Source organism: Lethenteron reissneri, chromosome 45 (assembly GCF_015708825.2).
Source record: "Lethenteron reissneri isolate LAM-NWPU_2019-01 chromosome 45, ASM1570882v1, whole genome shotgun sequence".
In the NCBI taxonomy this organism is placed as follows: Eukaryota; Metazoa; Chordata; class Hyperoartia; order Petromyzontiformes; family Petromyzontidae; genus Lethenteron; species Lethenteron reissneri.
In genome coordinates, this window is record NC_083823.1 from 843,390 (window position 1) to 867,161 (window position 23,772).

Genomic DNA, 23,772 nt, shown 5'->3' on the forward strand with positions numbered 1-23,772 from the left:
AGGGAGGGAGGGATGTGAGCGAGGGAGGGAGGGGAGGGAGTGAGCGAGGGAGGGAGGGTGGGAGTGAGCGAGGGAGGGGAGGGATGGAGTGAGCGAGGGAGGGAGGGAGGGAGGGGAGGGAGTGAGCGAGGGAGGGAGGGGAGGGAGTGAGCGAGGGAGGGAGGGAGGGGAGGGAGGGGAGGGAGTGAGCGAGGGAGGGAGGGGAGGGAGGGTGGGAGGGGAGGGAGTGAGCGAGGGGAGGGAGGGACGTGAGCGAGGGAGGAGGGAGGGAGTGAGCGAGGGAGGGAGGGGTGGGAGTGAGCGAGGGAGGGAGGGGAGGGAGGGTGGGAGGGGAGGGAGTGAGCGAGGGAGGGGAGGGAGTGAGCGAGGGAGGGAGGGGAGGGAGGGTGGGAGGGAGGGGAGGGAGGGGAGGGAGTGAGCGAGGGAGGGGAGGGAAGGTGGGAGGGAGGGAGTGAGCGAGGGAGGGAGGGAGGGGAGGGAGGGAGGGAGGGGAGGGTAGGGGGGGAGGGAGTGAGCGAGGGAGGGGAGGGATGTGAGCGAGGGAGGGGAGGGAGTGAGCGAGGGAGGGAGGGAGGGAGGGGAGTAAGCGAGGGGAGGGAGGGAGTGAGCGAGGGAGGGAGGGGAGGGAGTGAGCGAGGGAGGGAGGGAGGGGAGGGAGGGAGTGAGCGAGGGAGGGGAGGGAGGGAGGGTGGGAGGGAGGGAGGTGAGGGAGGGGAGGGAGGGTAGGGGGGGAGGGAGTGAGCGAGGGAGGGGAGGGAGTGAGCGAGGGAGGGAGGGAGGGGAGGGAGGGTAGGGGGGGAGGGAGGTGAGCGAGGGAGGGGAGGGAGTGAGCGAGGGAGGGAGGGGAGGGAGTGAGCGAGGGAGGGAGGGGAGGGAGGGAGGGAGGGAGGGAGGGGGAGGGAGGGAGGGAGGGGAGGGAGGGGGAGGAGTGAGCGAGGGAGGGAGGGGAGGGAGGGTGGGAGGGAGGGAGGGGAGGAGGGAGGGAGGGGAGGGAGTGAGCGAGGGAGGGAGGGGAGGGATGTGAGGGAGGGAGGGGAGGGAGTGAGCGAGGGAGGGGAGGGAGGGTGGGGAGGGGAGGGGAGGGAGTGAGCGAGGGAGGGGAGGGAGTGAGTGAGTGAGGGGAGGGAGGGAGGGAGGGAGTGAGCGAGGGAGGGAGGGAGGGGAGGGAGTGAGCGAGCGAGGGAGGGAGGGGAGGGAGGGTGGGGGAGGGAGGAGGGGAGGGAGTGAGCGAGGGAGGGAGGGAGGGAGTGAGTGAGCGAGGGAGGGGAGGGAGTGAGCGAGGGAGGGGAGGGAGGGAGGGAGTGAGCGAGGGAGGGAGGGAGGGAGGGAGGGAGGGAGTGAGCGAGCGAGGGAGGGAGGGAGGGAGGGTGGGAGGGAGGGAGGGGAGGGAGGGAGGGAGGGAGGGAGGGAGGGGAGGGAGGGACGTGAGCGAGGGAGGGGAGGGAGTGAGTGAGTGAGGGAGGGAGGGGAGGGAGTGAGCGAGGGAGGGAGGGGAGGGAGGGAGGGAGGGGAGGGAGGGAGGGAGGGTGGGAGGGAGGGAGGGGAGGGAGGGAGGGAGGGAGGGAGGGAGGGAGGGGAGGGAGTGAGCGAGGGAGGGAGGGAGGGAGGGGAGGGAGTGAGCGAGGGAGGGAGGGAGGGAGGGAGGGGAGGGAGTGCGTGAGGGAGGGGAGGGAGTGAGCGAGGGAGGGAGGGAGGGGAGTGAGTGAGCGAGGGAGGGGAGGGAGTGAGCGAGGGAGGGGAGGGAGGGGAGGGAGTGAGCGAGGGAGGGAGGGAGGGAGGGAGGGAGTGAGCGAGCGAGGGAGGGAGGGGAGGGAGGGTGGGAGGGAGGGAGGGGAGGGAGGGAGGGAGGGAGGGAGGGGAGGGAGGGAGTGAGCGAGGGAGGGGAGGGAGTGAGTGAGGGAGGGAGGGGAGGGAATGTGAGCGAGGGAGGGAGGGGAGGGAGGGAGGGAGGGAGGGAGGGGAGGGAGGGAGGGTGGGAGGGAGGGAGGGGAGGGAGGGAGGGAGGGAGGGAGGGGAGGGATGTGAGCGAGGGAGGGAGGGAGGGAGGGGAGGGAGTGAGGAGGTGAGGAGGGAGGGAGGGAGGGAGGGAGGGAGGGAGGGGAGGGAGTGAGCGAGGGAGGGAGGGGAGGGAGGGAGGGTGGGAGGGTGGGAGGGAGGGAGTGAGCGAGCGAGCGAGGGAGGGAGGGGAGGGAGTGAGCGAGGGAGGGAGGGGAGGGAGGGAGGGAGGGTGGGAGGGGAGGGAGTGAGTGAGCGAGGGAGGGAGGGGAGGGAGTGAGCGAAGGGAGGGGAGTGAGCGAGGGAGGGAGGGGAGGGAGGGAGGGCGGGAGGGGATGGAGTGAGCGAGGGAGGGAGGGGAGGGAGGGAGGGGAAGGAGTGAGCGAGGGAGGGCGGGGATGGAGTGAGCGAGGGAGGGAGGGGAGGGAGGGAGGGAGGGAGGGAGGGGAAGGAGTGAGCGAGGGAGGGAGGGGAGGGAGTGAGCGAGGGAGGGAGGGGAGGGAGTGAGCGAGGGAGGGGAGGGATGTGAGCGAGGGAGGGGAGTGAGCGAGGGAGGGAGGGGAGGGAGGGAGGGCGGGAGGGGATGGAGTGAGCGAGGGAGGGAGGGGAGGGAGGAGGGAGGGAGGGGATGGAGTGAGCGAGGGAGGGAGGGGAAGGAGTGAGCGAGGGAGGGAGGGGAGGGAGTGAGCGAGGGAGGGAGGGGAGGGAGGGAGGGTGGGAGGGGAGGGAGTGAGCACGAGTCACCTCGAGCTCGGCTCTCACTTTGTCAGCGGCCTCCCCCATCAACGATCAGCTTCTTCGAAGCCATGATGTGTCCCTGCCCAGCCCACTTACTCTCCGAGCAGTCGATACTCTCCGTCTAACTTGTGTTTACTCCCAAGCGCGTGTGCTCTCGAAACCTCGTGCTCCTCTGTCTCTCGGCACCCTTCTCCCCGCCCCGTGATTTCTCGCGTCCACGCTTGCCGATCCGCGCGCACTGTGCGTAGTTTTGCGCTGATTCGAAACCCTCGCGACCCCCGCCGCCGCCGCCGTCGTCGTTAAGACCGTCAACTCGCACACCCTGCGAAGACAGCCATCTCTGCCCACCACCAACTATCCCGCAAGCCACGCGACTTCCCGTGTGTTCCTGGCGGTCGCCCTGTCCAAGCACTGCCCAGTCCCGATCCTGCTTAGCATGCGCGCTCCGACGGGACTGCGAGAGGCTGTGACCGCGGCACGGAGCTCTTCTGCGTCTCGGGCCCGTGACTCGCTCGCCCCTTGGTCCTCCCCTTGCTCGCCTTCTTACGAGAGCGACCTGGACGCGTCGCACGCCGACCGAGCTCGCTTCTCGCTATGACGGAGGCCGTCGCTTCGCTTCGCCGCCTCGGCCGCTCCCTCGAGCGACCGAGGCGGCGTCCTGGAGCTGGCGACTGCTCGGGAGTGACTCCTCACTCGAGGGGGTCCGTGGCTGTGGAGGTGGGGGGGGGTCCGTGGCAGGGCACGGCCACGTCACCCCGAGACGCCCGGTGAGGAGCGGGGTGGTGGCTGACGAGGAGGAGGAGGGTTTGTGGTGAGGGCAGCCGAGGAGCTGGGGGTGTTTGTGTGCCTCATCCGCAGCTGCGACCCAAACCGGCGTGAACTTCAAGCAGCAGCAGCAGTCGACGACTCTATTCCTTATATGACTGGAGGTTCATTGGAGTCTAAATCGGTTTTATAATTTTTCGTTGATTTTCAGCGGAGGCGCTGTGATGGGTGGCGAGAGAGCTGTGGGTCGGCTGGGGGGTTCTCTGCGCTGCTATGCGGGGACTTCCAGCACGGCGCCCATCACGAGACAAAGTTAATTGGGAAATGTGGAGAGGAGAGCGAGCGGGGATGGGAGCGGAATGATTCTCATCCCCATCATTACCCTTCCGCCCTGCGCGGTCACCATGGCGACGCGGCGTCGTCAGGAACGATTTCTGAGCGACGCACAGAGGGAATGATGAGATGGAGGACTGCATCATCGTCACCATTATCAGGGTCACCGTCGCATCACGGGCATCTTCATCGTCGCTATCATCATCGTGATCACCGCCCGCGCTGTCATCATCACTGGGATCAGCATCATCATCACCACTGCCATCAGCAACACCGTCATCATCATCACCGTCTTGAGCACCACATTCACCACCACCACCATCACCACTGCCATCAACAACACCGTGATCATCATCACCGTCTTGAGCACCACATTCACCACCACCATCATCATCACCGCCACCACGGCCATCATCAACCACGATAATCGCCTCCGCCACCAAAAACATAATTTGCATCACCACCATTAATAGACCATGACTACCACCGCCACCAAATTCATCACGGTCATCTTAAACATCACCACCATCATCATCACGGCCAAATTAATCACGATCATCATTAACATCACCATCATCATCACGGACAAATTAATCACTATCATCATTAACATCACCATCATCATCACGGCCAAATTAATCACTATCATTATTAACATCACCACCACCACCATCATCATCGCCGCCATCACCACCATCGTCACCACCACAGGTCACGGTGGGGCTGTCCCGTGACCTCCTTCCCCACGCGGGTTGCTCAGAGAGCCGTAGCCCTGCAGCAGTAGCAGCAGCAGGAGGCCGTGCCCTCTGGAGAGGCCTCCAGGCGAGAGGGGGTGGCAGGGGGAGGCTGGGGGATGCAATCGAGGCCCTGTACGCCGCAGTGCACACGCGCGCTCCACCACGAGGAGGGCTCCTGGAGGCCACAGTTCGTCGACTCGTCCTGGCGACGCGACTGCTGCCTGCGGCTTCTTCACGGGATTCACACTCGCCCTCCCCCCCGGGCCTCCTAGCGGGAGCAGCGTTGGGTTTCCCACGAAACATTCATGACAATTAGTGTTGTTAGTATCATGACTATTGTTACTACGACGACGCCTGTTTACCCAGGAAAGTCTCACCGAGTCACTTTGACACTTTTGAAGGAGGCTCCTGCCAAGTTTCCAGGGGGTGGGGGCGATGGATGCGGTATATGATACTAATTGAGTAATTTGCGGTGTTATTACGTTTTTCTCATTTGGAAAATGTGGACAGTGACGCCGGTATACAATGATCTTCTCTTACAAATTTATGCCACGGGATCTTTAAATTAGACCGTGAAGCCGACGGCAGGTAATTTTACGGTTAATACACTCACAGTATTAACCCGGGCCTGCCTGGCCCCCATCTACCCGGGCCTGCCTGGCCTGCATCAGCGATGAGAGTTTAACAGCAATTAGAGTTCATCAGTGATGATAGGTCATCAGCGATGAGAGTTCACCAGCGATGAGAGTTCATCAGCGATGAGAGTTCATCATTCACCACACACGCTCGCCACACACACTCACCACAGGCACCTCGCTCACGCGGTGTGTGAGCGGGGCGCCGCGCGCGGCCCTTCACAGGACGCTGGCGGCATCCAAGAGCCACGCTGAGGGTCGACACTGGGGGGGGGGGGATCTTCGCTCCTGGAGGCAGCGTGGCCGCAGATGAATGTTACAGCTGCTGGGAAACATTAATCTGCTTCATGGAAGCACCGTGAACCTCGACTCCCCGCACCCCGGGGGGCTCTGCTTATCTCCGCGACTCGGCTCCGTGATGGACGACCCCGCGGCTTCTGCCGCCCGCCTCGCCACACACGTCCTGAGCCTGTCCCGAGCAAGAGGCATCTCGGGGGGGGGAGGGGGGGGGGGCTTTTTGGGTGCCTCCGAGCATCGCCACCCGTGGGTTGCCACCATCACCACCCGTGGGTTGCCACCATCACCACCCGTGGGTTGCCAGTATTACCACCCGTGGGTTGCCACCATCACCACCCGTGGGTTGCCAGTATTACCACCCGTGGGTTGCCACCATCACCACCCGTGGGTTGCCAGTATTACCACCCGTGGGTTGCCACCATCACCACCCGTGGGTTGCCACCAACACCACCCGTGGGTTGCCACCATCACCACCCGTGGGTTGCCACCATCACCACCCGTGGGTTGCCACCATCACCACCCGTGGGTTGCCACCATCATCACCCGTGGGTTGCCACCATCGCCACCTGTGGGTTGCCACCATCACCACCCGTGGGTTGCCACCATCACCACCCGTGGGTTGCCACCATCATCACCCGTGGGTTGCCACCATCGCCACCTGTGGGTTGCCACCATCACCACCTGTGGGTTGCCACCATCACCACCCGTGGGTTGCCACCATCACCACCCGTGGGTTGCCAGTATTACCACCTGTGGGTTGCCACCATCACCACCCGTGGGTTGCCACCATCACCACCTGTGGGTTGCCACCATCACCACCCGTGGGTTGCCACCATCACCACCCGTGGGTTGCCACCATCACCACCCGTGGGTTGCCACCATCGCCACCTGTGGGTTGCCACCATCACCACCCGTGGGTTGCCACCATCACCACCCGTGGGTTGCCACCATCGCCACCTGTGGGTTGCCAGTATTACCACCCCCACCTCCATTATCTCCACCGGCGTGCTGATGGTAGCGACCACAGCACGGACTGGGGTGTGCGGGGGGGAGGCTGTGAAGGCTTCGGGTTGTTGATGTTGCGAGCGCATTTCGTGTGACCACCAGGCGGGGAACACAAAGACACCGGCATGGAGGAAGTCTCCTTTGCAGCGGCGAGGGGAGCGGAACTTAAACGGCGCGTCTTGCCATTTAAATGTGGTTGTGGTGGGGGAGGCGGTTGCCTTGCCAACTACCGCAATTGCATTATTGGCGATGATGACACAGTATGTAATAATATTGACACGGGCGGTGATTAGATCGCAGTAATGAATGTTGGAGGAGGACTGCTGATGAGTTGTTCGCGCAGCGTCTGAATTTGGGGGTGGCGGGAACGCGACAACTTTGATGCACGCAAGGCGGGATATCCATCACTATCGCCATCACCACCACCACCATCATCATCATCGTCGTCGTCACCATCGTCACCACCATCATCATCGTCACCATCCTTACCATCATAATCATCGTTACCACCAACATCATCATCTTCACCACCACCATCAACATCGTCATCATCGTGACCACCACCACCACGACCATCGTCATGACTTGCAGTGGCTTTACAAATCATCGTCGGTGGAGCGACGTTGCTCTTCTCGCGCAAGGTGTGCGGGTTTCTCCGCGTGCTCCGGTTTCCTCCCCACGTGGACAGCAACAATAATAATAATAATAAACACAACTCAACATTGACCGGCTGAAAACAGCTTTAATAAATAAACACCTCAATGCAGCAGCAGCAGCAGAAGGGCCTCCTCTAGACCTCGAGAGAGTAACCGCGCGCGTCAACACGAACCGGCGACGTTCGGATTGCACGTCCAGTGTGCAGACTGTGACCCGCAGTACTTCTTCACCGTGACACCTGGGGTCCGAGATGCCCTTTCCTAGAACCGAAGCGGTGCAGGCTGGGTGCAGGCTGGGTGCAGGCTGGGTGCAGGGTGGTGCAGACTGGGTGCAGGCTGGGTGCAGGGTGGTGCAGGCTGGGTGCAGGCTGGGTGCAGGGTGGTGCAGGCTGGGTGCAGGCTGGGTGCAGGCTGGGTGCAGGCTGGGTGCAGGGTGGTGCAGGCTGGGTGCAGGCTGGGTGCAGGGTGGTGCAGGCTGGGTGCAGGCTGGGTGCAGGCTGGGTGCAGGGTGGTGCAGGCTGGGTGCACGGTGGTGCAGGGTGGTGCAGGCTGGGTGCAGGGTGGTGCAGGCTGGGTGCAGGCTGGGTGCAGGGTGGTGCAGGCTGGGTGCAGGCTGGCTGCAGGCTGGGTGCAGGGTGGTGCAGGGTGGTGCAGGCTGGGTGCAGGCTGGGTGCAGGGTGGTGCAGGGTGGTGCAGGCTGGCTGCAGGCTGGGTGCAGGGTGGTGCAGGGTGGTGCAGGCTGGGTGCAGGCTGGGTACAGGCTGGGTGCAGGGTGGTGCAGGGTGGTGCAGGCTGGGTGCAGGGTGGTGCAGGCTGGGTGCAGGCTGGGTGCAGGGTGGTGCAGGCTGGGTGCAGGGTGGTGCAGGCTGATGCAGGCTGGGTGCAGGGTGATGCAGGCTGGGTGCAGGCTGGGTACAGGCTGGGTGCAGGGTGGTGCAGGCTGGGTGCAGGGTGGTGCAGGGTGGTGCAGGCTGGGTGCAGGCTGGGTGCAGGGTGGTGCAGGGTAGTGCAGGCTGGGTGCAGGGTGGTGCAGGCTGGGTGCAGGCTGAGTGCAGGGTGGTGTAGGCTGGGTGCAGGGTGGTGCAGGGTGGTGCAGGCTGGGTGCAGGGTGGTGCAGGCTGGGTGCAGGGTGGTGCAGGCTGGGTGCAGGGTGGTGCAGGCTGGGTGCAGGCTGGGTGCAGGGTGGTGCAGGGTGGTGCAGGGTGGTGCAGGCTGCAGTGAAGGTTGAGAGGCACTGCGTTATACCATGGCAGCAGGATCCCGATGTTAAGTGACATATTTATTTATAATTGATCGGATTTTAGCGGCATAATTTTTGTAAAATAAAAAATGTGATCATTACCATAATTATGGTCATAGTCATCAATGTGTCATCATTGTTGCGATATTATATGTGGCAAGTAAAATAATTTGCACGTGGTGGTGGTGTCGATGTCTAGGACAGCGGTAGTGTTTGATGAAAATATTCTGTACTACGGTTGACGATGGCTGATGATGTTGATGATGGTGATGTTTAACTCGTTCGTGCTTGACGATGTTAACAATGCTGTCTGAGCGACGGTGAAGGTACCTTCTGACAAAGGTCATGATTTAAATTTGCTCGCGAATGCCATTGTCCAACCTGGAGGATGATGATGATGATGGAATCTATAAATACATGATGATGTTGATGATTGATGATGTGTGTTGATTGTAGTATAAAATAATGGTAATGCTATGTTGACAGTAACGATGATGATGATGTATACCAGCGGTGCTATTTGATGATGGCTATGATGATGATGATCAATCGATAAAAGTGACCAAGATTATTTCACTTTGCTAACCAACGATGCCATTGCCCTCACGTAGAGGGTTCAAAGTGCGAATGTTGACTCGTCCAGACGAACTCGGGATCGCTCTGCCCCACTCGCGAGATTTTCACGAACGAGAAATGCAAAAAAAACACCGGAAACGAAACTTGCTTTGATACTTCTGCTTTTGTTGGCGGAATGAATCACGGCCGTCGAGCGCCAGCACGAGATCACTGAAGTCTCAATTACGACTTCCTCCCCCCCCGCCCGAGTTGTATTTGTGCCTCGCTGTTTCCACCGCGACTGCCGAACTACTGCTCGTACTCCCGCTTCTGTTGTTATTCATTTGTTTGGTTTTCTACAGAAACTATTCGAGTTTATCAATTTCGTGCCGGCAATTTATAAACAAGTCGCTGTCGCTGTCCCGCTCGCTCTGGGAGCAGTAATTGGCCGCGCGCTGATTGAAGTTTTTCTTTGTGGGGGGGGGTGGGGTTATTGTTTATTTGTCTTTTGGAAGAGCACGCTTGTATTTTTAGAGGGAACACTCGTTTCTCCAGCACTTCTGCATTCATTACACGGCCCGCCTCGCACACCCCGTGACCCGTGGCGCGTCGCGTCGCGGGCACTGAACGCGCGTTCAGAGCGGAGAGAGAGAGGAGCGCTCACAAAATAGTCAATTTACACGGCTTTGTGCCCGCGGCAAAAATAATAGCGACGATGGCGATGATGATGATTCATGGTGAGGACGGTGCTATAACAAGTATTATCATTTATTATTTTACTCAAGGCCGTGAGAGATTACTTCATCCCGCAGTAGATTGATCATAACTGATTATAAAGATGATGATGATGATGATCCAGGAAAGCCCCACGGAGCCACAAGATTACTTTTCAGGAGGCTGCTGCGGCATTGTTGTATTTCAGCAATTAAATGTAAGAGCGGTGAGACACGTGCGTAGACACGGAGTGTCTTATTCAATTCACAAACGTGTAATAGGACTCACGGAAAAGGTCGTGTGTGACACAATTCACAACTGGCCATCTTCACACAGCATCGAACGAATGTCGGCGACTTTCAAACCATCTTGCCCACTGTCGCAGGGCTCACCTGTTGCTCTGGCCACTGCGATTGCTTTTGATCGCCTTAAAATCAGTGTTAGCTTGTTCTATTCATCATTATAATATGTCACATTGTTGCTGTTCATCTTATGTCAATTTTTATTTTTAAACAGCTATTAACATTTCAATTGTATCACTTGGGCCTGCTGGCATGGAGGCTTGCCATCCCAGCTGGGTCCTCCTCTGGCCATCTGCGTCTCCGTCTTCCCGTCTGCTGCCCGTGCGGCGTCTCGAGTCGCCGCTGATCCCTGGGGGTGCCGCGCGACCTCCTGGGCCTCCCTCTGGGCCTCCTGCGGGCTCCGCTGCAGGCCGCCGTTGCTGCCCGAAATGCCGGGTGCCTGGTTGGACTTCATGGCGCTCGCCGACGCTTTCCCTCGCTGCAGCACTGCCACCTGCCAGGCCTGCCGCCGACTGGGCCTACTGGCGCTGCCGCCTGCTGGAATTACCGTCTGCTAGCTTGTGCATATGACGGGCTATTGGCAGCAATGCCACCCATGGGTTTGCCAGGATTGCCACCCGTGGGTTTTCCAGCATTGCCACCCGTGGGTTTTCCAGCATTGCCACCTTTGGGGATTGCTGCCCTCTCTGCCCTCTCTGCCCGCCCGCCCGCGCTGCTGCCTGGCGATATTGCCGCCTGCTGCACCTGCTTGTGGTGCCGCACGCGGCTGCTGCCGCAGACTGCATGTGAGGCTCACTTTGTATGTTTGTGCTTTGCATGCGTTGTGTGAATGTTTTTTTTTATTAGTTTGACTGGCTATGTGCATATTTTATGAGTGACTGGTATACCGACTCAGACAATATCACCTCGGTACGGCGGGAGGTCCTGTAGGCCTCCACGTAGCCTTTGGAGGGTCTGCTCAATACATTTCCTCAGAATCTTCCTACCAACAATATACATTTCACCCCTGCTTGGCAAATACACTCATTACGCTGGCAAATACTTTCCTAGTGGTCAACTCCCAGGGTCGGCAAATACGGACCTCGCTAGATTGAATGATGCTCAAAAGGAATAGAAAAGTAGGAGACCTGTTTCCACTCCTGGGCTGTTTACTTAATTTTACATGATCAAGTAGAAGTTCAGATCCAACAGTCGCATTTTTTTGGATTAAATATGGATTCGGAAGCATCCTCTGGGTTTCTGTCATTGGTGTCTACTCCTTTCTGCTCTCCCCCAACATTTAATCGCAAGCAATTCCAGGAAATTGGTTCAGACAAACCTTGCCAGGACTGCACAGACGCAGAATGGCCTCAGGTTTTCGAGTCTATGTCCAGGAGTGTGAAGTGTATTCACGGGCAAAGTATACACCCAAACAGAACCTTCATTTCGCCCTCATTTATTTTTCTGCAATATTTTGCTGTCTTTTCTTGGATTTTTTGTTTGCACTCAGTCACATATTCACTTTAAGATGTTGTTTTGTTCATGTTTTTTTGTTTGTTGCGGTTGCACCCGATTCAAGAGCCGAATGGCTCACAGGGCTATACCTAATAAATCCACTTGAACTTGAATCAAAACACTCGGTTACCTTCACACCTTTTGCGCGAGCCCATGAGTCCAAACGTGATATAACAACATTACTCAACACACCCATTACCTCTTAGGCACCTCCACCTCCCACTCAATCCATACACGCCTGCTGGCCGTGGTGCTCACGCTGATGGTGGTCCTACAAAGCGTCCCACTGAGAATCGCTCACAGCGCTCTCGGGCCGCTCAAGTCGAGGCAATAGAAATGGCAATGCACCTTCCCACGTCGGGTCATTGGCTCAACCCTCGCGAGGGGCATTTACCCCTCGGAACATCTGATGGATCGTGGGTGGCGCATATCGAATCAAAAACAACAAGGCCCCATTGTGTCCACTCTCGTGAGCCGACCGCTCGTTATCGAGGTTAAGGGTCCGAATTGAGCGGCCTCCCTGGTTATTATTGCGGCGGGAAATGCTGTAACCGTGACAATACCACGCGTCCGCCTGCTTCTCGGTGGACTCTGTCGATACCCTGACGTCATACGCAAGAGTAGGCTGGCTGCACTACACACAGACAGCATCAGCCATCGCCCGCGACTGTCCGACTCATGCCACCGGTTCACTCTTGCAAATGAGATGCTGGTCCCTCGAGTTCTCACCGCCTGGTTAAATCAAATCAACGTGAAACATGAACCTGGCTATTACCCCCCATTATCGTTGCCCCATTCTCGCCCTTGCCTTGCTCAGCGCTCTGTCACGGCCGGGGACCCCCAGACGGTAAAAAAAACCTAAAGTCTCATACCCCTGACCATCGCTAGTCCCATGTTCACTCCTAGAATTTTTTGTTCGTCTCCGTATTTATCTTTCCAATCCTAAACGAAGCATTAGAAACAACAGTCACGGTGACGCACCTGCCAGGGGGGGTCACGATTGAGCGAGGGGGTCACATTCAGGACAAAGGTCATGACAGCGGGGGGTTTGAGTGGAGCCCCTCCCCTCAGCCCACCAGCACCCCCTCCCCCACAGCCCCCGCGTCCCCAGGCATGGGGGGGGGGGAGGCGATCGTGTAAACGAGTCGAGGATTTACTGTCTCAGGCGCTCCACCCACCCCCCTGCTCCACCCACCCCCCTGCTCCACCCCCCACTGCTCCACCCACCCTGCTCCACCCCCCTGCTCCACCCACCCTGCTCCACCCCCCTGCTCCACCCCCCTGCTCCACCCACCCTGCTCCACCCCCCACTGCTCCACCCACCCTGCTCCACCCCCCTGCTCCACCCACCCCCCTGCTCCACCCACCCTGCTCCACCCCCCTGCTCCACCCCCCTGCTCCACCCACCCCCCTGCTCCACCCCCCACTGCTCCACCCCCCACTGCTCCACCCCCCTGCTCCACCCACCCCCCTGCTCCACCCACCCCCCTGCTCCACCCACCCCACTGCTCCACCCCCCACTGCTCCACCCCCCTGCTCCACCCACCCCCCTGCTCCACCCACCCCCCTGCTCTACCGCCCGTGCTCTATATCCCGTCATCCCCCCCCCCCACTGCTCCACCCGCACTGCTCCAGCCCCCCGCCCCCGTGCTTCACCCCAACTGCCCCACCCCGAGTCTGCCGCTTATATCGGTGGAAGATGTTTTTATATAAATAAATATATAGATTAGAAATATGTCATGACACACGTGGCTCGGGTTACGTGATGGACAACCTCCGTTCGGACAAAACAACTCTAAACAACACCACCCGAGCGTGAAACGTGCACGGAATATGTGGACTGCTGGAAACAGACGCCACGAACGATCGGAGTCACGTTCACGGTGGACACTGCCCAGGGTGGACACTGCCCGTGGTGGACACTGCCCGTGGTGTTCTCACGCCTCATGGTGGACACTCTGCGTGGTGGACACTGCCCGTGGTGGACACTGCCCAGGGTGGACACTCCGCGTGGTGTTCTCACTCCGCGTGGCACCGACACAACCCTCTTTGCTGTTGTGCCAAGTTGGGGCGCCTGAAGGTCCGGGGAGGCGAGGTCACGTCGCGAGGGGGTGGCTCGGAGATGTTGACTACCTCGCCTGGTCGGCAGGAGGTCGTGGGTTCGATCCCGACCCTGACGCCTGCCGCTGTGTATTTGGAGTTTGTGTGTCTCTCTCATCATCATCACGGTGGCGAGGAGATGTTAACTACCTCGCCTGGTCGGCAGGAGGTCGTGGGTTCGATCCCGACCCTGACGCCTGCCGCTCTGTATTTGGAGTTTGTGTGTCTCTCTCATCATCATCACGGTGGCGAGGAGATGTTAACTACCTCGCCTGGTCGGCAGGAGGTCGTGGGTTCGATCCCGACCCTGACGCCTGCCGCTGTATATTTGGAGTTTGTGTGTCTCTCTCATCATCATCATCATCACGGTGGCTAGGAGATGTTAACTACCTCGCCTGGTACGCAGGTCGTGGGTTCGATCCCGACCCTGACGCCTGCCGCTGTATATTTGGAGTTTGTGTGTCTCTCTCATCATCAGCACGGTGGCTAGGAGATGTTAACTATCTCGCCTGGTACGCAGGATGTCGTGGGTTCGATCCCGACCCTGACACCTGCCGCTGTGTATTTGGAGTTTGTGTGTCTCTCTCATCATCATCACGGTGGCGAGGAGATGTTAACTACCTCGCCTGGTCGGCAGGAGGTCGTGGGTTCGATCCCGACCCTGACGCCTGCCGCTGTGTATTTGGAGTTTGTGTGTCTCTCTCATCATCATCATCATCACGGTGGCTAGGAGATGTTAACTACCTCGCCTGGTACGCAGGTCGTGGGTTCGATCCCGACCCTGACGCCTGCCGCTGTGTATTTTGAGTTTGTGTGTCTCTCTCATCATCAGCACGGTGGCTAGGATATGTTAACTATCTCGCCTGGTACGCAGGATGTCGTGGGTTCGATCCCGACCCTGACGCCTGCCGCTGTGTATTTTGAGTTTGTGTGTCTCTCTCATCATCATCACGGTGGCTAGGAGATGTTAACTACCTCGCCTGGTCGGCAGGAGGTCGTGGGTTCGATCCCGACCCTGACGCCTGCCGCTGTGTATTTGGAGTTTGTGTGTCTCTCTCATCATCATCATCATCACGGTGGCTAGGAGATGTTAACTACCTCGCCTGGTTGGCAGGAGGTCGTGGGTTCGATCCCGACCCTGACGCCCGCCGCTGTGTATTTGGAGTGTGCACCTCTCTCCCTCCTCGCGGTCGCGGGGATTTTTCTCCGGGTCCTCGGGTTTTACCCTCCAAGTTTCGAATCAACATCACGCTGGCTGCTATAAATGTCCACGTGATGATGATAATAATCCACTTTGTTGAGCTATCATTTGTGATGGCCACGTGATGAAAAAGAGCTACACAGCTAAGTGGGCCTGACCTGGTACAATAAAACATAGTTTTGTCTTAGTTCTACGATGTGCCGCGCGGCAGATCTACTCTCCCATGCGCTATGAAACGAAGGGCTGTTGCTCTAAACGTCGACTTTTATAGACAAATACTCATTTTAAGGCCGCACACACGGTGGTTATTGACGAGTCTTTTTTTATTTTTAATCGCCCAGAGAAACGAGGGTCGCAGCGTGCATCCGCGTTCACAAAAGAGCACCGGACAGAGACACAGGCCGATCGGGGCACAGCCGACCGAGGTCAACAGCGCGCTCACGATCAGCTCCATTCCCGCGACAGCTCTCGGCACGCCGACACCCGCGTGCCGCTCGCCCGCCCGCCTGCCCGCCGTGACTGACGACGGCGGCGATGACGGCGCTCGCCTCTCCGTCCTCTGCCGGACAGGGGGTGGGGCTGGCCCCGTGCAGCGGCGACTCGAGCAGAGGTCGGCAACGCCCGCGGCTCCGCGGCAGCGCGCGGCTCTTGAAATGTTGTGACCTGTTCTTTTGGTCTTTCGGTAAAGTCACGGAGATAGGTTCAAAGAAAAGCAACAAAAAATACTACAGTTTTTTGTAGAGGTGGGGCGGTGGGGGCGGTGGGGGGCGGTGGAGGGGGCGGTGGGGGGCCGGTGGGGGGGGGAGCGGTGGGGGGCCGGTGGGGGGGGGGGGCGGTGTGGGGATGCAGAGGGGGGTCGCCCGACAATTGGGCAGCCAAACTCGCCAAACCGCCGCCATTAGAGCGCCGCCTCCGCAACAGACACGGGCCGACGTTTCGGGAAGTGAGCCTCGTTCGGAGCAGAGAAGAAGCCGGCCGGCAGCGCTTCGCTCGCAGATGGCCGCGGCAGGCGGCGAGAGTCGGACGTGGACGCTGCGGCAGCCCCTCCTCCAGCAGCAGGAGGATCGTTCGTGTCGCGAGTCGCAGTGACCCCCGTCCCGACTGATTCGGGCCGCTGGCTTCCTCCTCTTCCCCTTCTCCCTCCCTCGGTCCGTTATGACGCTGCGGCTCAAGTATTCTTCTTCTCATCGCCTCGCCCGAGCGAGAAACCTTGGCCAGCCGGCTGCACGCGATGTCTCACTCGCGGTCCACCAGACCAAGGCCCCCGCAGCTATTGCGACGAGAGGCGGCACGAGCGTCCCTCGCGTAGCGCGCGACGCGCGATCTTCCCATCGACATGGACAGCAAACGGGGGGGGGGGGGGGGGGGCTGTCGGGATGTAGGTGAGAGGAAAAAAAATCGATTTCGTGACGAACCGATCCTTGCTGGGTACCGACGAGTGGTCACCGCACCTCCGATGAGAGCGGTTGGCTACGTACGGCGCGAAAGAAGTTCAACATCCATACCCACCCGTGGGTACCGTGGTTACGGAGCCGAGAACGCCTCTCTGTTGTCGGTGAGCGGGGTGATGACAATTGGTGATGATGTGGCCGTGGTTGGTGGTGATGATGTTGTTCGTGATGAATGATCATGGGATTGGTGATTAATAACCCCGAAATGTTCAGCAGCAGCCCCCCCGCTCCCCCTCTCAGGGCGCGCGTCTCAGAGCGCTGCACGCGCCGATGGGCGACTCGCACCGAGGGCCACCCGCAGTGTCACCTGTCGCTCCCTCTCGCCCGCCCGGGCTGGGCTGGGCTGGGCTGGGCCGGCAGTGCGGGGCCGCTCAGCCGCGTGTGCCTCGTGAGGCCTCGGGCTGGTTGGTGTGTCCTCCTCGCGCACCGCCTCCACTCAACGCTCCGTTCGTCGAGGCCCTACCGCGAAACGTCGTTCCGCGGCACCGCCAATGCCAATGAACGGGTTCACGCGCCGCTGAGTGGCGCGTGACGTACGGGGCGCCGATTCAAACGCGGCGGCGGTGCACGTGGGGGTCGCGTTCGGCGTGCAGCGTGTCGCGGCGCGACCCTGGTGTGTGTGTGTGTGTCTATATCACTTACACGATAAACCCGCGACGCCGAGTGATGCATGCTATATCACAAGATACTCATAACTTTGAACACACATTACGTATCGCATATAAAGACAAAGATCCCCCGTATAGTATTAGCAGACTGCTGGGGCAAGTGCTGTCAGCGAGCACCGATGAAAGCCGGCACGGCAAACGAGAGGATGGGTGGCCAGCAGCACGCCCGGCCACCTTTGTCTCCCAAATGGCGATGTTTACACACTGAACCAGGTACTCACTTGAGGCTGAGTCGACCTAGGGGAGGCCCAGAACCGGATCAGATAATTGTCACTGGTGTTGGCCGTGAGCGGGATTCGAACTCAGGTCACCGGGTTCGTAGCGCAGCGTAGCGCTAACCGCTGCACCACCGCTCCGCACCCACACACACAATGACACACACAATTACACACACGCACCCACACAATGACACATACACACAATGACACACGCACAATGACACACGCACACACACACAATGACACGCACACACACAATGACACACACACAATGACACACACACAATGACACACGGACACACACAATGACATACCCACACACACAATGACACACACACACAATGACACACGCACCCACACACAATGACACACACACACGCACGACACACACACACAATGACACACGCACCCACACACAATGACACACGCACACACACAATGACACACACACAATGACACACACACAATGACACACACACACAATGACACACGCACCCACACACAATGACACACACGCACGACACACACACACAATGACACACACGCACCCACACACAATGACACACACACACACAATGACACACGGAATAACACACACACGCACAACGACACACACACACATTGACACACACGCACCCACACAATGACACACGCACACACTGATCTCTATAGTCTACAACAGCGAGGCGGGGGACAGCGCGCAGCGTTATGGCTTGAACCCCCGACTGGAGCCTGGGCTCGAGATGACAGCGGAGAGCTCCGTGCTGGAGCTCACCGCTGGAGGAGTTAGGGCTGGAGCTTCGTGCTGGAGCTCACCGCTGGAGGAGTCAGGGCTGGAGCTCCGTGCTGGAGCTCACAGCTGGAGTCAGTGTCAGGGATACAGCTTCGAGTCCAGGATGCGTTGCTGCTGGAGCCCATGCTGGAGGTCACAGCTGGAGGAGTCAGTGCTGGGGTTAGTGCTGTAGCTCACAGCTGGAGCCCGCGGGGTTGTAGCTCACAGCTGTAGCTCACAGCTGTAGCTCACGGCTGGAGCCCGCGGGGCTTTAGCTCACAGCTGTAGCTCACAGCTGTTGCTCACGGCTGGAGGCCGCGGGGCTGTAGCTCACAGCTGGAGCCCGCGGGGCTGTAGCTCACAGCTGGAGCCCGCGGGGTTGTAGCTCACAGCTGGAGCTCACAGCTGTAGCTCACGGCTGGAGCCCGCGGGGCTGTAGCTCACAGCTGGAGCCCGCGGGGCTGTAGCTCACAGCTGGAGCCTGCGGGGCTGTAGCTCACAGCTGTAGCTCACAGCTGGAGCTCACAGCTGTAGCTCACGGCTGGAGCCCGTGGGGCTGTAGCTCACAGCTGGAGCCCGTGGGGCTGTAGCTCACAGCTGTGGCTCACGGCTGTGGCTCCCGGCTGTATCCCGCCGTGCGCTCAGGGCGCGTTGCTGCCCGAGTCGGTGCACGCGGGGCACGCGGAGAGGCCGCGTGCCGAGCGCCGCGGGTGGGCGGCTCCGAGGAGTCGCAGCGCGGCCTCGCGGAAGCGGCGCGAGACGATGTTGTAGAGGATCGGGTTGATGGCCGCGCTCAGGTAGAAGAGGAGGAGCGACGCCACGTTGATGTGCAGGTTCACCTCGTACAGGCCCCGCTCGTCCTGCTCGGAGGCGCCGGAGAAGAGGTTGCGGCCCACGTGGAAGGGCAGCCAGCAGAGCACGAACGCCAGCACGACGAGCACTGTCGAGGCGACACGCGGGGCAGCGGGGTCAAACCGGGGCACGCGGTCAGCTCGGAGGCGCCTCCTCGGCCGTGCGACGATAAACAACAACGCGGCACCTCCACGACGCATTGCCTCGTCCTACAGCTGTCCCTGGAACTGAACTAAGCCACACGACCTGTTTGAGTAACCGGGTGAGGTCCACTTCGCTCTGCAGCTCGTGCTCAGCAGTGACCTGGACACAACCGAGAGCCGGGCGACGCGGTCTACCGCGGTGGAACCCGCGGCAGTGAAGTCCTGGAGAACGCACGACGCGTCAAGAGCCGCAAGGCGGTGCGCGAGCCGCGCTGACGCCGGTCCCGTGTAGCAGCAGACAGCGCCACGGAGCGCCCCTTGGTGGAGAGCCCCACGCGGCTCACACGCGGCTCTGGGTCGGAGTCGAGCCGCGGAGCAGACAGCGCGGAGCCGCCGCCGGGGCCAGGGGCGGCGACGGCGGCGGGGGGCGGAATTCGCCTCGTCCGCAGGGGGTCGCGATGACCTCCGCAGTAAACGGCCGCGTTCTCCGGATTATAAGACGCACCGCGGGCTTGTGTGCCCGGTGTCAATAAAGTTGTACTAATCTGATCACGCACACACCGGATTATAAGACGCACCACGGGCTTGTGTGCTCGGTGCCAATAAAGTTGTACTAATCTGATCACGCACACCGGATTATAAGACGTACCGCGGGCTTGTGTGCCCGGTGTCAATAAAGTTGTACTAATCTGATCACGCACACACCGGATTATAAGACGCACCTCCCAACAAAATTTAGTTTTTAAAATACAGGAGGGAAGAAGAGTCTCATCCTCCAGAATAAACAGTATCAGTTGATTGTAGTAGTAGCAGTAGTAGCAGTGATACGAATAGAATCGCAAAGCGCTGAGATACTGCAGCAAGTATGATCGCAGTGGGAGTGTAACAGCAAGAACAGAGTGCTCGTGTCATGATTCATCAGCAATGGACAGACTGACCATCGCCGTTCGCATGTCGTGCCTGGCAGCTTTGTTGCGTATCGGGGCAGGGAGCGGGGGGGGGCTTTACCCGCCCGGCTACAGAGCAAGCGAAGCTGCAGCACCGCCACCGATCCCGTGGGGAAGGGGGGGGGGGCGAGCAGGGCTCAGCCCGCACTCCGCTCGGAGGGGCGCACCGCGCGCAGCAGACCGACAGCGGACGGCGCCTTGTGGGGGAACTCGCGCGGAGCCGGCCGCGCCAGTCGGCGGTGCGGGTGTCGTTGGGCGCGCCACGAGCCGCGGTGCGACGTGGCGGACAGCGCACAGTGACGTGCCGTCGTTGTACAACGCAGCAGGAGGGAGGCGACGGTGGCCGGACGCGATGCTGGTCAAACCAAGCCCGCCCCGCGCCCGTGCCGGCTTCAAGAGGCGCCCGCTCACAGCCCCGAGCGACATCAATGCGGCCCACAACACGTGGGGGTCGTGCGGCCCCTAGAGGCTCGCTAGCGAGCTGGAGGTTACAGCCCTTCGGCGATCCACCGCTGGATGAAGAGGGCCTTACTCCACCACGCCGCGTCGATCGTGGGGTTGTTTCGCATATTTCACCACGGAGCGCGAGGGGGGTGGGTGGGGGGCGGGGGGGTCAGGGCCAGTGAGGATATCACTCGCCACTGATGTTAGCCGTGGCCAGAACTCGAACTCAGGTCGCCGGCTTCATCGCACAGTGCGCTAACCTCTGCGCCACCGCTCCCCCCCTCCCCCCGAGACACGAAAGCAGCGATTATTGCACCCAAACAGGAGCAGCGCGACGCTTTCGTTACAGGCTACGTACGGTGCGAAAGAAGTGTAACACACATACATACACACATACATGCGCGCACATGCAGTCACAACGTGAAGTTGCGTTATCCCGAGGCCCAGCTCGTGGCCACGGTGGGTTCCCACCTTGCTACGTACAGAGTGGACGAATGAATAAATGAATTAATGGATGAATGAATTGATGCAAGAGCGAATGAATATGCGAAAGGGCCCGTGATCCAGTAGCAGTCCACAGTGCTCCAAATCTTATCGCGCCTGGTTTCATATTTTAAAAAAAACCCACCGCTGATGAACGCGTGAAAGAGTGTGTGCACGGACGGAGGAAGACTGCAGCTCGGTCTCTTGTCATGTAAATGTCCTCTCGCCGGCTCTCTCTCTGTCTTTGTTGAATGGAGCCACGGCAAATAATGCGTGGGAGGCGCGGTATTAGTCATGGATGATGATGGACGAGCGAGTAAGCGAACGTGCTAATTAATCGGAGAGTGAATGAGTTAAGGATGGAATTAGTGCAATGCGTAAACGTGTCGATGGAGCGACCTCGTGATGTCAATGGGAAGGCCGCTCTCGATATATCGCTGCATGAATGAAAGAACACGCGAGTGAATACATTTGGTGAATGAGTTAGTGCATTAAGGAATATGTTATTGGCGAAGGAATGAATTTGCAAAGGGAATGAATGAAAGCGGTAACGAGCGAGAGATAGAACAAGTCAATGAGTGGGTGGATGAGTAGTTTTAATTCGTGACGGGTTGAGTGGGTAAATGATTTAAAGCCTGATTGAATGAATTCGTCAGTAGATGACTCATTTTTGTGAGTGAATAATTTCATGATTAATAACCGAGTCAAGGAATGATTACCAAGCGATGCGTGATTGAGTGAACGAACGAAGCAACGACTGCGTGGTGTGTGAAAGTATTATCTCTTGAATGAGTGGATCATTAATGAACGATTCATTTAACTCATCTTCATCGGTGAGTGAGTTGTTGCGTGGTTGGCTCAACGAACGAATCAACGAACGGAGCGAGCGAGTTGGTGAATTGCTAAACTCGCGAGTGACTGAGCGCGATTGTTTTTTGGAGCGCATCAACCCGTGTCCTGCCGCGAGCCTCCACCACCACCAGCACCACCTTCACCAACTCCTCCACCACCTCCACCACCACTACCGCCACCTCCACCACCTCCACCTCCACCACCACCTCCATCATCACCACCACCACCACCACCTCCACCTCCACCACCTCCTCCAAAGACAACCCCCCCCCTGTAGCCTGAACAGACTGTTGGGGCAAGTGCTGTTAGCGAGCAGCACTTCTGTAGGCCGGCACGACACACCGAGGTGGCGGGTTTGCCAACACTACGGCCGGCCGCCTTTGTCTCCCCAGTGGCGATGTTCACACAGCGCACCAGGTACTCATTTGAGGCTGAGTCGACCGAGAGGAGTCCCAGGACCGATTCCGACAATCGTTATTGGTGTTGGCCGTGAGTGGGAATCGAACTCGTGTCGTCGGGTTCGTAGCGCGCTAACCACTACACCACCGCTCCCCCGACCACCACCACCCACCACCACCGCCAGCAGCGCCACCCACCACCACCCACCACCACCGCCACCACCGCCACCCGCGCATGGACGCACCGAGGATCTTCACGGTCTGCCTGTGGCTCCTCTCCCGCTGCGCGCCGCTGAGTCCCGCGCCTCCCTGGCGCCTCCTCCGCCAGAGGCGGCGCCCGATGAGTCCGTAAAGCACCGTGAGGCAGAAGACGGGCAGGAAGAAGTAGATGGTGGACACCCAGATCATGGTCTGCAGCAGGCCCGAGCGCACGGCCTCCTCGTTCTCGCGGCACTCGGCCGTGGTCCACACGAGCAGCGCCTCCACGTCGTCGTCCAGCTGAACCCCCACGATGTAGAAGACCGGCGCGGCGCTGCCGAGCGCGCAGCTCCACAGCAGGGCGATGACGCCCTTGACGCGCCGCTTGGTGATGAGCACTTTGGCCTTGAGCGGGAAGCAGATGGCGAGGTAGCGCTCCACGCTGAGCGCCGTGATGTGCAGGATGGTGGCGTACGTGCAGCCCTCGCTCACGTACTGGAACAGCTTGCAGCCGAGGTCCCCGAAGAGCCACGGCCGGTACTGCCAGATGCGGTAGAGGTCGAGCGGCATGCACATGAAGATGAGCAGGTCGGAGAGCGCCATGCTCGACAGGTAGAGGTTCGTGGTCGACCGCATCTCCTTGTAGCGGCTCACCACCACGATGGTCATCGCGTTGCCCACGACCCCCACGGCGAAGAGGAGGCAGCAGGCGGCCGTGACCCCGGCGAGGACGGGCAGCGGGAAGAGGCGGAACACCTCCTGCTGCTCCTCGGCACCGCCGCCGCCGCCGACGACGACGACGCTCGCGTTGCCGCCGGCGCCCGGCGGCGGCAGCAGAAGCAGCATCGTGGAGTTGAGCGCCGCCTCCACGTGGCCCGCGGCGAGCTGCGGGCACAGCGCGTGCTGCTGCTGCTGCTGAAGGCACGCGGACATCGCGGGCACCAGGCGGCGAGGCTGCATCACCGCGGCTCGCGGGCGCCGCGCATCGCCTCCTCAACGCCGTCTCCACGTCGGGTCCCGTGGCGGGGTCTCCAGGCTCCTTCTCCCCCCCCTCCTCCTGCTGCTGCTGCTGCTCGTGGCGCGGCGCTCAGTGCGCAGAGACACTTCTTCTTCTTCTCCGCTGGGGAGGGGGAGGCGGGGTCCCTCCCCATGTGCCGCTCAGCCCCCACCCGCTGGCTGCTGGACGACTTCGGCTAGAGGGTGAAGCTGCTGGAGTGTGGTTCTGGAGTGTGGTGGTGGAGTGTGGTGGTGGTGGAGTGTGGTGGAGTGTGGTGGAGTGTGGTTCTGGAGTGTGGTGGTGGTGGAGTGTGGTGGTGGTGGAGTGTGGTGGAGTGTGGTGGAGTGTGGTTCTGGAGTGTGGTGGTGGTGGAGTGTGGTGGTGGTGGTGGAGTGTGGTGGTGGTGGTGGAGTGTGGTGGTGGTGGAGTGTGGTGGAGTGTGGTGGTGGTGCTGGAGTGTGGTGCTGCTGGAGTGAGTGTGGTGGAGTGTGGTGGTGGAGCACCAGGCGGGGCACGAGGTGGAGTGAGGCAAGAGAGAGACTGCTCCAGTCGCGTGCGTGGTGGTGCGAGCGTCTCGCTCCG

The 23,772-nt window shown here is 60.0% G+C and overlaps 1 protein-coding gene across 1 annotated transcript; it reads right to left on the reverse strand.

Annotated features, from left to right (window-relative positions):
* Positions 1-18,517: 18,517 nt before the first annotated feature.
* On the reverse strand, positions 18,518-23,153 carry LOC133353809 (growth hormone secretagogue receptor type 1-like). The gene is made up of 2 exons (XM_061570229.1): positions 22,241-23,153; positions 18,518-18,816 (listed from the first exon to the last, which is right to left on the reverse strand). The coding sequence occupies exons 1-2, from the start codon at positions 23,151-23,153 to the stop codon at positions 18,518-18,520; spliced, it is 1,212 nt and encodes a 403-aa protein (XP_061426213.1).
* Between the last annotated feature and the right edge of the window lie 619 nt (positions 23,154-23,772).